General features: G+C 40.8%; 1 protein-coding gene across 2 annotated transcripts; it reads left to right on the forward strand.

Moving 5' to 3' along the window:
- The first annotated feature begins 975 nt into the window (after positions 1-975).
- Positions 976-15,219, forward strand: LOC110052681 (uncharacterized). 2 transcript variants are annotated; one of them, XM_089292580.1, is made up of 7 exons: positions 977-1,031; positions 2,010-2,099; positions 4,506-10,030; positions 10,897-11,017; positions 11,364-11,672; positions 11,769-11,938; positions 12,771-15,219. In XM_089292580.1, exons 3-7 carry the CDS (start codon positions 4,532-4,534, stop codon positions 13,134-13,136), a joined length of 6,465 nt encoding a protein of 2,154 aa, XP_089148706.1. In that variant the 5' UTR covers positions 977-1,031; positions 2,010-2,099; positions 4,506-4,531; the 3' UTR covers positions 13,137-15,219. The 2 variants fall into 2 exon arrangements, with proteins under 2 accessions (XP_089148705.1, XP_089148706.1); XM_089292579.1 differs by lacking the exon at positions 2,010-2,099 and having other exon boundaries at positions 976-1,031.
- The last annotated feature ends 412 nt before the right edge of the window (positions 15,220-15,631 follow it).

Genomic DNA, 15,631 nt, shown 5'->3' on the forward strand with positions numbered 1-15,631 from the left:
CAAAGCTCAACCGATAGATGCGTTTTTCGCTACCGCCAATCAAATGTTCGGTGGCTCCTCACAGATTCCGACAACTGCCGAGCACTGTTTCGTTGTCTGAACTGTGCTCAACGATTTGATTACCGCGCGCTCAGCAGTAGTCGGAAGCTGGGAGGAGCCGCTGAACATTTGATTGACGGTAGCGAAAAACGCATTTGTCGGTTGAGCTTTGAGTTTTAGAGTCCGCACGTTATTGAAAGGCGCAGTAAACAAAGTTGTCGATTTTGTTTTTCTTTTTTATTATGTAAAATTCTATCAGAATTCTTGTGGTAGCATCACTTTAGGCTGCTTCTAACATCAACATCCCAGACTTGGCCCTTCAAATTAAACCAATTTGAATTCCTTCGTCCTTGTGGCTACTTTATATATATATATATATATATATATATATATATATATATATATATTCTATTTCCTTGTGGTGAATGGATTTCAAAAAGCGCTCAACTCTTAGAGGAGCATAGTATATTCATTAAATGTAGTTCAGGACTTCAGGAGTGATTCATCGTTTTATTGCTACAGACCTGTTTCGTATGGTCAACAAGTGACCACACTCATCAGGCAACATCAAAGAATGACCTCAGACCGGTCATTCGTTGATGTTGCCTGATGAGTGTGGTCACTTGTTGACCATAAGAAACAGGTCTGTAGCAATAAAACGATGAATCACTCCTGAAGTCCTGAACTACATTTAATGAATATACTATGCTCCTCTAAGAGTTGAGCGCTTTTTGAAATCCATTCACCACAAGGAAATAGAATATATATATATATATATATATATATATATATAATGGCCAGTACACACGAAGGAACGTGTCCCTGCGAACTTTAACAAACCAGTGTCTTGTGACAGGCGCATGCACTACTTTGACAGCGGTTTTACTCACAAGTTAACCTCGTTTCCGTTTTTCCGAGAAATATTTCGATTTATTCCCGGAAGTGAAAAACGCTTACGAAGCATATAAATTTCAGTGGAGGAAAACGTAAAGGTAAGGGTTATTTCTCCAGTTATGTTTATATATTTTAGGGAAAGGCATCTGACAACAAAGACCTAGAAATTCTGTTCAGGGAAAGGAATCTGACAACAAAGACCTAGAAATTCTGTTGAAATATTTCTATAAAAGATCGGGCATAATTATGACAAGGATTGAAATTTTCTTAAAGCAGGTCGACACCGGCCGAACGCTGAAATTTTCATTCAGAGAAGAAGGAAATTCTGATTTTCGACAGAGCTAAATGGTATTTTAACTGTGTGAAAGAATAAATCGAAGAGCAAAATAACGAGTGAAATATGGTGCTTCATTCGGTCGTTATGTGTATAGAAATAAACGGAACATTTTTAATTTCTTACCGTTTTATTCCACGAAAACGACGAAGTTTATAACATTTAACAGGTTTCAGTCGAACGCTTTTCTATTTATTGATGAACCGCACGTTTAGTTAGTTCTAAGATCACTAAGCTGTTGAAACGTTAGACTTTCTGCTTTTTCTGCTGATTAGAAATGATCTCCATATGATAGAGCAGACATAGGTACACACACATAGGGAATTTTAAACCTAAATGCCACAGACTTATTAGGATTACCTCGATACACCTATAATATACATTTCTCTTCTTTATACCTTTCCAACAAAGCAATTCGAGTCTGCAATTTGATCAGAAGTTTACAAACTTCTGGTTTACATGCAATGTGTTTTTGTACAATATTTAACGATTTTAAACCAAGTGGTTGTATTGTAACTTGTGTGTTGGTTGCATTACAATTACGTATCATTACACGCGACAGAATTTTCAATGAGGATCTAAATTAATGGGGTTGTTGGTTTCTCTCCCTCGGTTATCGGTTAAATTTTCGGCGATTGTTTCGCTGACAGTTCAGTTTCTGCCCATTTCTCATTTGTTAGTAAACGTTCTTGATCTCGAGTGATAGTGAAATTGAGGATTGACCAATTCTACCCCCATCCAGATCCACTTCCAAAAGCTTCTTGGCAAGACTATTTTCCCGAGACAAGACTCATTTCTATACAAGAAACAACCCAGTTCAGCGATTTCCCAGGTAAAAAATAAATGTATTGAAATAATTTCATCTCACTACAAGTACTAAAGCCGCAATTTCCCAAAATGGCGGACGCTGATATCATCGAGGCGCCAGAATCTTCTTCCTCCCCTTCTTACATGTAGTACGCTGGACAAAACTGTTCCGTATCGACGTTTCACAACAAAAATTAAAGCGAAGTGACACAAATAATTTTGCGATTGTCTTAAACTTTATTAAATTCCACACATGCCTGGCAACTTATTTTATATGGATCACGCAAGAAAGGCTTGTGTCACACCTTGTCCAAATTTCGTAACTGAGTCGCAAAGTATGGAAATTCACGTGATTTCTGAGAAAAAAACAGAAGTCACATTTGGAGTGCTGTTTTGCGAAGAAACTCTTTAAGTGTTGGTGGATTTTGTTTGGTCAAGATTCTGACAGGAAAGCATGAAAAAGACTTACAACTTATTTGGCCACTGAAGTAAGATGCTGTCTTCAGAAACTGACCTTCTTTAAAGTCTTGAAACTGTTTTTGCCTCTGGATTGGCCTTCCACCTGTTCTGAAAATGACTGCCGTTAGCTCGCGCTTCGTACAAGCCTCAATTGTACAAAATACTGCTGCGTTAAAGCATTTTTGGCCAAGAATCTCAGACACTGTTATTGTGCTTTTTGGAAAGTTTCCGGACCTGTTCTCGGACCCAATCTGCCAGGAGCTTGCCATTTCTCGTATTTTCTGGCATAACATACGCGGCAGTTAACGATACTAACAAAATATTTTTTGTGATATTTATAAAAAAGTTTTGAGAATTTCCGGCAAAAAATATTTAGCGAATTTTACGTGATTTATGTCGAAAGGAAAAGCCTATTGCTTGGAAATCAGTGTTTCCTAAAGGGCTAGTTCGCTCAGGAGACATGACTTGATCTACCTCAAGTCTACCTAGGGTAGTGAAAAAGTTTGTAGAAATCATATTTAACAAGGGGTTCGGTAGGTGATAGCTTGGTCCAGAAAAATACTGGGCTCCAATAGTCTAAGTTCCAAGGAATGGTGAAAGTGCTGGGTTTTGGGATTCCAGAGTACGTAAACACTGTTTGAACTACGCAACCTATTACTGATCAACTATTTAACCTTGAGGGGAGAGAGGGAAAGCAGGACACAAAGTGTTCCATTTAGTTTACTTAAAAGCATGCAAGTTATAACGGCACGGCCTTGTGACTTTCCGTAAGAAAATATCGGGTGTGTTGATAGACCATATTGGTATTCTCGATATTAGACTGGAACTACCTTGAAACTGAGGCTAATATTTCGAGTCTTTTCAAATGCAATTGACATTAATGACCATTAATCTCTATTCAGTGACATTCCCCCGCATGAGCCTCCATTTCAAGCTAGTTCCAGTCTAATACGAATTTGGCCTATTGCAATTATTTGGCCTCGTGATTGCCATTTCTATGCATGGGAACCATGTTTTCAAAGGATGTTTAGGAGATTTTGGCTTTCATGAGGAGATTATTGAAAATGAGTTAAATTGGAAATGTTCTAACATCTTTGACCCAGATGGCGGACATTTTGAAGTTCGTGTTGTATGACGTCATGACTGAAAGCTGTTGCCACTAAAACAGGCATTTTTGGCTGCCTTATTTACCGTATAGATGTTGATCACTATAGGGTGAAAAACGTGGGAGTGGGCAATTTGTGCCTCTCCTTCCTCCCTCTGGGCTTACGACCAAAAAACGTTCCAGATTAACAGGATTAAAATACAAAGTGTGAAATGCAGTCGGCACACCCCACACCTGTTAACTGTGCTCCCTTCTCTTCTTTTGCCATTGTTTCAAATAACGAATCCGAGCCACGCGATAAACAATGATTTTGCTTGACAACTACATATACGTAAACATTTCTTTTGGTCCACTTCCGATATTTTTGTCACAGATGTGCTAAAATTGAGACTGATCATGAGTAGTTTTTCTCGTACGCCAAATGTACCTAGAATGTACCAAGAACACCTAGAAGAAAACACTAAGTAAAGCTATGAAGGGAGAACAAATTCTAATTGGCTTTAAGCGAATTTTGCAGAAGACGACGACACAATTTCAAACCTCTTCAATTTGAAATGACAACCTTTACATGCGCAACCCATTACATCACTCTTTGTATAGCTTCAGTGCGCTTATGTAGTAATTCTTAACAAACACAATAACATTTAACAATAAACATTTGGCTGTCAGTCAATGAAAACATGTCTTTTGGTTTGACGTCTGGAAGTTCTATTCAAGGCTTCCGACTTCTTGCGAGTGACGAGTTCAATATGGTTAAATATGTAAGTGTCGATCATTTGATATGTCGGCCGGAGGGAGAAAGTCGGTATTATTTTTTGTTACTTTCTTTTTACTATTAACATAACTCGTGGCTGTTTACGTTTGAAGGAAACTGTGGAACTCTCTTATTGGTAATGAATAACGAGGACGCCGACGAAACACATGATTCAGTTGAGCAAGCAATTCAACAGATCTGGAAGCAAAGCCCAAATCTGCATGATGCAGTTGCCGAAGAGCTAAAAGAGGTCCTGGCAAAATTACAATCGCTACCCTGCAAAAATGAAGAACAACGGGCCTCGTTGTTTGAAAGCTTTCAGTGCTTACAAGGATACCACATTGTTCAGGTCTTCAATGTAGGAGTTGCCCGCCTTCAAAAGTCCGTAAAAGAGCCCTCAAAATTTGTAGCAAAAGTCATTTCGCTTTTCCAAATGTGTTTTAATTTTTGCTACAAAGCTGGCGAGTCAAAGCGCGTTTCATTTGAGCATTACATCAGAGCCTTAAAGCTCTGCTTTCCTTCTGATCCGAAGAAGTCCTGCCAATCGATTGAAACCGTTTCCATGCTACTCAACCTTGTACAGATTCTTCAGGAAGGAAAGCTGTGTGCTCCATCGTTCATCGAGTTCAGTTTGACAAAACCAGCTAAAGGACCAAAGGATCTCTTCAATGAACTCCTCACTATATTAGAGTCCAAACCGTACGATGAGTCAGATGTTGATGACATCATTTCTCAGTCATTGAAATTAGCTTCTGCAGATGCTAATAACCACACTGTTCCCATGCATCTAGCGAAAGTCTTTCCCGATTTACCATTCCAATTTGATCAGCTAATCCCAGCCATTTTCTTTAGGCACTGGATTGATCTTCTTCAATTAACCAAGGCGGGTGATGCCGCTTTTATTGCTCGCGTAGCCAGTAAAGATCCCCTTCAAAGCTCCTCGCCAGTAACATTGTCTCCTCTCTGTTATATGGCGCATGTTTTCCAAAGGATGAAGCTTGGCGGAGAGCAAGTTGACCTCTCCCACGATAAGGAGAGACTAGACGCTTTCTTCAGGAACGTTGACCATCTTTTGGAAAATGATTACGAGACAACTGTCACCTTACTGAAACTACTCTCGTCTAAAAACATTAGCCACACAGTCTTCGCAAAGGTTTGTGAACTGTTCTTTAAGGGGTGTAGAGAACCGCGACACGCCGTGTCCCACAGAGGACAAACCTTAGATTCTATCAGGCAACTGCTCTTTTTACTTCCAGAGGGAAGTCTGGTTATAAAAGTTCTTAATTTTTGGAATGACTTTGTACCAAACGATTCAGACTACACCATCCTTCAACGATTAATGACACTCTTTACAGGACTAAGTACCAAAGGATCAGGTACCAAAGGTTTTAGCTTCAAAGATACAGCGGAAAGACTGTTGAATTTTATAACCAATGTTCTCCCTGGTTCCATAATACCCTCGATCCATTCTTGGGCACCATATCTAAGGCTTCTGATCGCGATACTTCCAACCTCGTTTGAGAAACTCCCGGGGTTAGCAAGTTTCATTGGAAAAGTCGCCCAAACAACCGCATCTCAACCAAAAACAATGACCGAAAATCAGGATGGAGCTTTGTCTTTTCTGCATTGGCTCTCGGAACAAAGGCACAGGATAGAGGTCAAAGAAGACATGGCTGACCTTTTTACGCGCTACGCAGATCCTACGTCAGGTTGTCATTTGTTCTTGGTGGATCTCTTTAAGTCATTGTGCTTGTGCAAACCCTTGCCTTTCATCTACATGGAGACTTTTATTCAGGAAATGGTTTACTTTTCCAGTCGCCTAGAGCCCAACGAAAAAGACGCCATCCGAGATTTTGTGTCCAACGTCGCCGCATCAGATCAAAGTCTTATTAATCAACAAGACATCTTCACCAAACTTTGTAACACAATGAAGTACTTGTGGAACGATAACAAAGCTCCAATGAAATATATTAGAGTGAAAACATTCGAACTTATTTCATTGCTGGCCAAAGTTACTCTTTCAAGCCGGAAAACAGCGCAATTATTGCAGCTATCAAGGAATTCCTCCAACGGCCTGCAATGCTGTCTTCGATATTTACAACTTATTACCTCCACATCCAAGATTCCCAACAAGGAAAGAGCTTCCGAACATTTTGAACTTCTGTTTGCAGCATTTTTCGAGACATTGAATGGGAACAGACCCCTCTGTGAGATTTTTTACCGCTATCATCGCAGTTTCACCGCACTCTTTACCACAAGTTATCCTTCTGTTGATTTACTGAACATCTGGAGTTTTGTTGTTGCTGGGCTCTTGTCTTTGGATTTGCTCGAAGAGAAGGTTGATTTGCAGGGCTGCATGCCGGTTCTAGCTAAGGCAACGGGATTTGATTCTCCATTCCACGCTTTACAACTTTATTTCCTGTCAAGATCAGTGTTTTCTAGGCTCCTCAACCTGTCGAGAGGAAGAATTCAAGGCTTGCCCTTTACCCAGGCGGGTGGTAGGGATGCATCACTTTGTGATGCAACAGCGGATCTAGTTGAAAACTTTGTTGAAGCTTCGAGTCTTATCGTGCAGTCAGACGTCTTACCACCTGAGGAAAAACTGATGTTAATCGACAAAGTATGTGACATAGGTCTCAAAAACCCTGATATCATGACTGCAGGTATCTTGTGCCGTGCGCTTGGAAATCTCATACCAATCCACAGTGGAATCCGCTCTGAGGACATTCCCCCCGACCATTTGGAACTTCGTCATATCCTAACCATCCTTGAACGTCCTGGGATGTTGGAGCAACTTGCCAAAGTCTCAACGACGCCATCCAAATCATTGTATTCCATTCTCTGCTCGAAGATTCCCAATCCAATTGCCAAAGATGATGTTGTGTTAATCTTTGACTGTGTTGCCTCCTTCAAGAATGCCGATAAAGTGTTCATTGACCACCTGTTGGTTCTCTTGGAATCTATCACCAAAGTCTGCAGTTCAGTCAGTGATGTATTAGACCTCCTAGTGGAAGCAGAAGGAGTTATTCGCGAAATCCGTCCTGAGTTGATTCCTTTGTCCATTTTGATCTTTTCATATCTTGTTGAAAACAGGATAGCTAACGAGGACAGGGCTGCATTTATCGAACTAGTCGCTTTGGAGTGGGAGAGCCCATGCGATTTGGACATGTACACCGACTACGAAATTCCTCAGCTTCTTTGGAAAGCCTATCAAAGTTCCAGTGGTAGAGGAAGAAAGCTTGAGGCTATAGATCAAATTCATGAAGTCATCGCGCGATGCAAAGATCTGGAAACACATGCACCGAATGGAAAAGTCACTGAAATGAACCACGTGCAGAGAAGTATTGCTTGTCGTGACTTACAGTGGCTTGTTCTTCATTCCTCGCTAACATGCGAAGATGCTGCTTTGTGTTTCCATCTATCTTCGTCTTACCCGGCCGTTTATAGTTTAAAGTGTTTCAGTTCAGTATCTGCCATGCAAATTAAAGATGGCTGTTTAACACCAATTCCTCTTCAGCAAATCGAGGCAAGCAACGCAACAGGCGACAAACATCCATCTCGCGTCAATGGTGGTACGCAAGACTCAGTTTCAGAGCAGGCCACAGCATCACTGCTGCCACTCCTGACACCAGCTGTAATTGCAAATAAAATGGTTGTTCAACTAAGACGTCTTCTTGGAGATGACATCCCCCTCCGTGATATTGGGATAGAGCTTTGGAACTCTTTGTTCGCAAATCACTGCCTGCCCTGCCCAGATGACATCTGCAAATCTTCAAACAGCTCGTCAACTTGTGACGATTTTGTCAATCTCTTCCTTTCAGTTATGGAGAAAGCTTCATATTTAGAGGTTGTGCTCTTCTGGTTCGGAAGACACCCTGACCGAAGTCACCCGTACCGAAATCAACATCACGTTGTACAATGCTCAGACGTCTTACTTGAGTCGTGTGCATGGAACGGGAAAAACGTGGACAAAGAAAGCCATCTACAGATCCAAGGTGAGGTTACTGCAACCCTGGAGGTCCTTAGAAGTGTCAATGAGGACTCAATTTTTCCCTCCTTGTCACAGACCGTGAACTATTCACCAATGTGTTTCCGTCTTCTCCAGCCGCAGTTGAAATGCCTTCTTTGCATTCTTCAAAACAAATTTTCATTTGAGGTAACAGCAGGGCTTCTGAATCTCGCCAGAATCGACTGGCAAGCGGCAGGCGCGGTCACTGCAATCGTTTCTCCCTGGTCTTGCCGAAGATCAACAGCAAAATTGTTGGAGGGAGTACATGACCTGTTCAAAGAGCGTAAAATACCTGCACTTTCTTTTCTACAAAAAGAGTTTGTTTGGCACATGTTTGAGGTTTGTAGTGATTCTTACATGAATTCCCCTGAAGATCTGCTGGACAAGCTTCTTCACCTAGTCAATTTCCTCATACCAGGGGAACCAAACTGCGGACTTGATCGTCTTCCTGAGTGGCGGAATATGATGATCGCGGAAGGATACTCTGTGCACGTGATCGACAAGTGGTGTAAAGATTTTCTGTTTACGCCACAAGAAAATCTTTCATCACGTGATGTTGATGCCATTATTGATCTCAGTCCCAGCTCCTTGCAGCTTGTCGCACCTGTGTCTCAGCGCATTAAACAATGTATATTTTCTGACGAGGGCATCAAAGGCAATTCAATCAAGGAACGCCTAAGACTAGTGAAGCTTCTCAACGAATTTATTGAAGTGCTGAAAATTCGTAAGCCCAACGAAGCTTCCAGTAACTCTGTTGTCACAAGAATAGTTGTCGACGCTTGTGATGAACTTTGCAAGAGCTATTTAGACAAAAGCAGAAGTGACAATGACCTCTTCAAAATCCGTGGCGTTACGCTTGACGCTCTGTTTACTGAAGTGTTTGTCACATCCGACGGTGAACAAGTTAACAGTCCACACTCCAGTAGCGCTAACAAAGCACACGAGGACAAATCAAGCGCTCCAGGGCCTGCAGCAGGGCAAGGGAACTCTTCAAATCTTCTGAACCATGTAGAAGTTTACGATCCAATGCTGGTGCTATTACGGCGTTGGTTATCGAACATCGCCAACAAGCCAACCCTCGCCTCGTACACTCAAGAGATTGTACAAATAATTTTATCACAACACTCTACTGAAATGGGTAGTTCCCTCTTGGAGGAATTACACAACAAAATTCAAAATCGCATTTTAAGCTTCGCACCAAATCAGATTCTTATATCTCAGTTTCAAGCAGCAGGATACAACCAGGGAGACCCAGCTAATACCAACAACGACTTGTGGAAATCTACTTCTGTAGAACTTTCTTGTTATCTCAGCAAGAGCGAGTCCACGAGCAAAGAAGTAATTGAAAGGAAGTTAACCATTGTCCTGAGAGGGCACTGGATGCAGTGGAAAGATCTACTTTTTGTGCACAATATTCCCTCGATACGTGTTGGGGAGGCTAATGTGGATACGAAGGATCTCTTTGGGTTCCAGACCACTTTGAAGGAAATGGAGAATCAGGTTGCAGCCGTAAAGGAAAGAATCAGCCAAGTTCCTTCTGAAGACATGGACGGAAGACTAGTAGAGGAGCTGATACGTCAGGAACAGCAACACCGCGACAGGATAAACGAACAGCATAAGAGGAACAGAGTGAGTAGATCTTTAAATACTGGTTATACGCCCTGGGGCCTGTTTCTCGAAAGCCCCGGAAACTATTCGGGCCCACAAAGCCGTTTTTAGTTAATCTGTATCTTAAAACAGAAAGGTGTATACGCCTGATACTTCTTGTGTGAAGGGAACTTCTGTTCATGTTAAGAATATGATATTAAAACAGCTCTGTAATCATGAGGTTTGAGATTTTGCTATGGCTTTCCGGGTGCGAAAGCTTTTCGGGACCTTCGAAAAACGGGCCCCTGCACTTATACAACTTCGTAAAGCCGGGGTTTGGGTTAAGCTTATTGCTGGGGGAGCTTATATCGTCAGCGTTGGCTCGTGTCCGAGCATCAATTTCTTTCTTTTCGAGCTTGAATACCCCGGGAGAAATAGAAGCGGCGTGACAGAAAAATGAGTTTACAATTAAGAAATTCACAAGAAACGAGTTCACAAGAAACAAGGAAAAGATTCTAAAATAAAACAGCACGAAGCTTGCTTTGATCAGCATTTCACTTGTAACTGAACGTTGTTTATTGCCGATCAATACTTTCATTTTCCAGATTTCTTCCTTTCTTCGTGGTGTATATATTAGCTGTTCAATGATATCAACTTGTTTCGGCCTTTCTGCATTCGTCCCTTATTTCATCGTTTTATTTTTTTTAATGTAAATGGACGGTATCCGGCTGATGTATCGTGTGTATAAAAAGTATGCATCTGGCTGAGAACTTGCAATAGGCTACAATTATCCTACAGTGCCAAAAGTGGTGAAATCAGAGGTGGTATCAACTCGTTTCTTTCGGTCCTCTTGCTTGACTTAGAACTGAGAGTTTTTGGCAATATAATCTCCATTAACTCTTTATCAGAGCCGTTCAGAGACCAAGGGACGGAAGAAAGGAAAACAGAAGAAGGAAACGACGAAATTTGTGGCTGTGTGGGAAAACCAGTTTCTTGAAAACGTTAAACTGTGCTCGGAGCGAATCCCAGGTAGGTAGAGAAATTACCCCAGGTGCATGAATAAAGATTGCGGATTTGCAATTCATCATGAAGTATATAGTGTTTTCCCTACATTTTTAAAAACCTGTTTTGTGAACATCTGTACTCTATTTTAAAGAAAGCGCTCTTTAGCTTGGTCACGTTATTTTTCAATCCAACGACTCTTTTTGATACTTCTATCTATCTTTTTCCTATATTCAACGCCCACATAAAGGTAAATATATTTAACAGACCCTCCTTCAAACTAAAAAACGCTTAGGCTACTCTGGTTGGAGTGGCATGCAGTGGTAGATACGTTCAACGATTTGGTTGATTGGTTGTTGTTGATGGTTTTAAGGATGTTACGCTCCAAATGGTTTTCACTCCGAGAAACCTGTGCTTTGTGCTTTGTCCGTGGACAACAGAATTTTGACCGTTTTCAAGGAAGAGAAGCAAGGATGCAGAGAGGAAATCGAAAATGTTGAAGTGAAGCTTTTTGAAGCTGGTATGTACGTGTATGGACTGCACACCAGTGGCCATGATTACGTCACTGACGAGCTGTGGGCTGCATTTTACAAGAAGCTGCTGGAAGAGAGACTGGTGCCCAGTATCGTTCTGTCCACTGAAAGTCCAGGGTTCGACTGGATAAAGAAATTCGTACAACCAGGTGAGTGGAGACCACAGATATTCGAGAGGAACTCACTTATTCAAGGCCGTTTCTACAAAATTTACCGTACTTTTTTCGCTATGATTATTTTTTCAGAGAACGTCCATCCATGTACGTGGAAGTGGGAACTACATCGTGGCATTGTTCCACCGGAGGAAGATTATTTTGACTATTTACCAGTACATGCTGCTTTGTGTCCTGCCTCAAGACAATTCCTCACTTTAACAAGGGAGGACGTCGGAAAATTTCAATTCCGTGATTTCAAGGTACACGGCAAAACCTCAGGGGCTTTCGACGGTTTGGGATATCGAAGGGTTATCTGTGCATGTAAAACCTCCTCAAGGTCACTAAATTTGTATTACCATAAATTAAACAACATTCAGGGAATAAAAAATTCCGTTAACTATTCCGATTTCGCATGTGCTTTGTAGCACATGCTGGCGTAGTGGACAGGAAACAAGAGGTTTTAGGACAACCGATTCCCGGACTAGTAGACCGCCGAAGCTTGTTGGCAGATTTTACTATTATCGTAGGGGGAGAGGAATTTCGGTCGTTTCACCCAAAAGCCAGTTCGCCCGGCCCGTAAGTCGGTTCACCCGCACTGTTAGCTCCGTCGTTAATGTATTAAAGAACGAGAAAAAAAAAACATGTCTTGTGTAATTTTGTTTCATTGTGCCTACAATGTTGTGTTTTTCGTACGTTTAGTTAAAAGAAAGAATTTTAACACATCCTGCTTTGATCTTTCAGTCTGGGTGAACAGACTTTTGTTCATGGGGAACCGACATCGGGCGAACTGGCTATCGGGCGAAACCAACGGTTAGCAGGGAGAGAACCCTGGAGCGGATAGGGGGAGAAAGGGCTGGTGATTGGAGCAGGACCAATTTTTCAACAAAATTGCCGGTTTTCGTGTTCTTGTAGTGTGTAAATCGTTGCTTTAATCGGCAAGATATCTAAGATCGTCTCTTCATCAACTTTGATTTCGTTGAAAATGCCTATACATTGGCTCCGTATTCCAGGAGACATCTTTGAGGAATGATCCAAATACAAGAGAAGATCAAGTATGATTAACAACATATTTTATCACCTTTTAAACTTTAGGACGTGAATGTCATCGAGCAGAGACGTCGTCAGGCAAACGAAATAGCTGGCAAGTTGAAAGACAGTCGCCAACTGCAGCAAGAGCTGCGATCGTTGCACAGTGACGAGGAGCTCATCGAGAAACTGGCGAGAAAACTACAATTCGCTGTCAAAGAAACAGTCAAGCTCATTGTAAATGGAGAACGACCCACTACAGAGACCATCCTGGAAAATAAGCTAATTGATAAGAAAAAGCTTGCGCTTATTAAATGTGAAAAGTGCAAAGAAAATATAAAAAAGTGCAAGTGTAAATCGAACGAACCTTTAGCAAGTCTGGAGGAATATGCAGCTGTGGTGCTCCGCGTGTGTCAAAGCGAGGACGTGTAGAGAGCGTTGTGTAATGGCTAGCTCGATACTGTAATCTCAAACAAACAAACAAAAAAAAAACACGTCCAGAAATGCACGCAATCGAAAAAAAAATTGCGGAAAAATTCTTCTGAGCAGTAATATATTATTTTATATTATAAGGAATATTTAAACAAATTTATATTATGACAAAATGTTTTACAAGGTTAGAAATTTAATTATAAGTAGTAATTTTATTATTATAATTAGGATAACTCTTTCCAAGGCACAAGAGCAGAGTTAGAGAATGTCTTCCCAACCTTTCCAATTTGCAAATCTGCTATAACACCCGTAAATTAATACCCTATTTTATTATATGGCTGTGTCTCACAAGGACTGGGAACTACCCAATTCACCAATTTGATTGGCTGAAATCGATATTGACCGCGGTCTAGATTTTCCCATCTAGACCGGCATCTAGACCGGTTTCATTTTGCGTTGAAAAAGTAGCGAACTAAAATACAAAAATGTTCATCATTTTCTTTTGTTTTCTGCTCAATCATTTATGGAAGTGCCAAAAAGCCTGATGACAAAAAAAAAGTAAAGAGGACGAGCAAATTTCGGCAGGTTTAAGTTAAGCTCATCTCCGTTTGCAAGCAAAATGTCAGCAAACCAGTTACATTAAACGAATTAAAGTTTTCTTCTTTGCCATATAATAAACATCTTATTAACCATCTTGTACTCACGACCTCGGTCAAGATTCTCCCATACAGACCTCCTGCTCGGTTAATAAGAGCTAAACACTAGTATAGTACTTTTCAACAAAACAGGGCCATTATTTTCTTTTGTATTTTTTTGTTCTGTTTTGTTTTGTTTTGTTTTTTTGTTTGTTTGTTTGTTTGTTTGTTTGTTTGTTTGTTTGTTTTTTACTTTTTCAGTTCACTGGATCCCACAGTTATGTACCGGCGTTCAAATAGAGATATCAACACTCCCAACGGGCCTGGGCCCCAGGTCCAGTTATTTACAGGTTACATGGAAGGCTCTCGGCCAATGAAAAGGAAGAAAAAATGCATCAAATGATATTGTTCTATCTCCCAACTCAAATACGTTTTCCGATTGGAGGAGAACGTGTCACGTCAAAACTTACTAACTCCCAAGGGCGAACAAAACTCATTAACTCCCCAGGGAAACAACAACTTGAACTTTCGACTCGCACTTGATCACGACGTGCTCCTTGAAACCGGGGAAAATTTGTGAGCCAGCCGGAGCTAGCCGGCGTCAAGCAAACGATTTCTTCCAGTTTTTTTATATTTTTGATTTAGGAGGTATAACAAAACACTTAATGACTGGCCCCACGGGAAACAGTGAGTTTTGTTCCCCTCGGCCTGAATGTTCCTCTCGCCTTCGCCTCGGGTAACAATGAGGGTCTCGGGGAAACAAAATTCACTGTTTCCTTGAGGCCTGTCATTAATTAAGTGCTTAATTTATTAATTTTTTTTTTTTTTTTAATAGCTAATATTCGTGCTTCTAGCTTAGAATTCGGAATACTGTTTGTAAACATAATTATACTTTTACAAATAAGCTTTTATGCTTTAACACCAGTAAAAGTTAGAATGAGAGGCGTAGCGTGGATTTTAAAACAAATGTAAATGTTTTAGTTAAACTTGAGATCAGTGAACTTGTAAGTTTACGGAAACTGGCACTGTCACACAACGTGTCAACAAATCGTAGTTTATAGAGGGAACCTCTATTCCCTTACCATAAAGTGAGGAAATCAAATCCACAGGAAAATAGTAAACTTTATCATTATGGTATGTCTGTCTGTAAAACTTCAGTTGTTCATATAAAAATGTTAATTTTAGCAATAGACAGGAGTTGAAAGTCAACTAATGAAATCATTCGAGCAACTTAAGTGACATCGTCGAACGAACTCTCGTAATATTTGATTCCTGCTAGTGTAATAAACAAGATAATGCATGATAGCTTGTAGATATGGAATTTTCTCTTCTCGCGTTCAGCTTTATGTGTCACTCGTTTTCTGTGTTCACTTGAGAGAGATTGCGTTGAACACTCAAAGAGAAAATCCATATCTATGCACGCACATGTGTTATTCTCTATTTCTTCATACTGATTCACGGTTTTGTCTTGTCCTGTGTATCAGAACTGAAATAGTAATTCTCCCAACTGATTGTCATTTAGTTTTATCCTGCCCAGTCTCAAAACTCAAAGTGCATGGTCATCCTGGGGAGGGGGGTAAGTTTTTTACAGGGAGACTTCGCCCCTAGGTCTAGCCCCTCACCCTTTTGTATACCATTTTGACATAAAATGTATACCTTTCGTATATCATTTATTGAAAAAGTACCCCTTTCACGTACCCGACTTAAGAACACTGCATCCCTTTTCTAAACCCTTGGAGTGAAGACAATGAACAATACTACGGGAGAACATCAAGCATTACCAGAACGACGAGAAAACGCTGTTGAGAGCCTTGTCAATGACGTCCAAAGTAGCTGTGGTAGTACCTCGCCGGTGTATAT

The sequence above is a fragment of the Orbicella faveolata genome, unplaced genomic scaffold, assembly GCF_042242905.1.
Source record: "Orbicella faveolata isolate gen_17 unplaced genomic scaffold, um_ofav_v1 contig_24, whole genome shotgun sequence".
NCBI lineage: Eukaryota > Metazoa > Cnidaria > Anthozoa > Scleractinia > Merulinidae > Orbicella > Orbicella faveolata.

What these genes read in the sequence shown, in the direction of transcription:
- LOC110052681 (XM_089292579.1), top strand. Translation starts at nt 4,532, where the DNA reads ATGAATAACGAGGACGCCGACGAAACACATGATTCAGTTGAGCAAGCA. An exon ending in AACAGCATAAGAGGAACAGA is followed by an intron (nt 10,031 to 10,896) that starts GTGAGTAGATCT and finishes ACTCTTTATCAG; the next exon opens with AGCCGTTCAGAGACCAAGGG. An exon ending in GTGCTCGGAGCGAATCCCAG is followed by an intron (nt 11,018 to 11,363) that starts GTAGGTAGAGAA and finishes GATGGTTTTAAG; the next exon opens with GATGTTACGCTCCAAATGGT.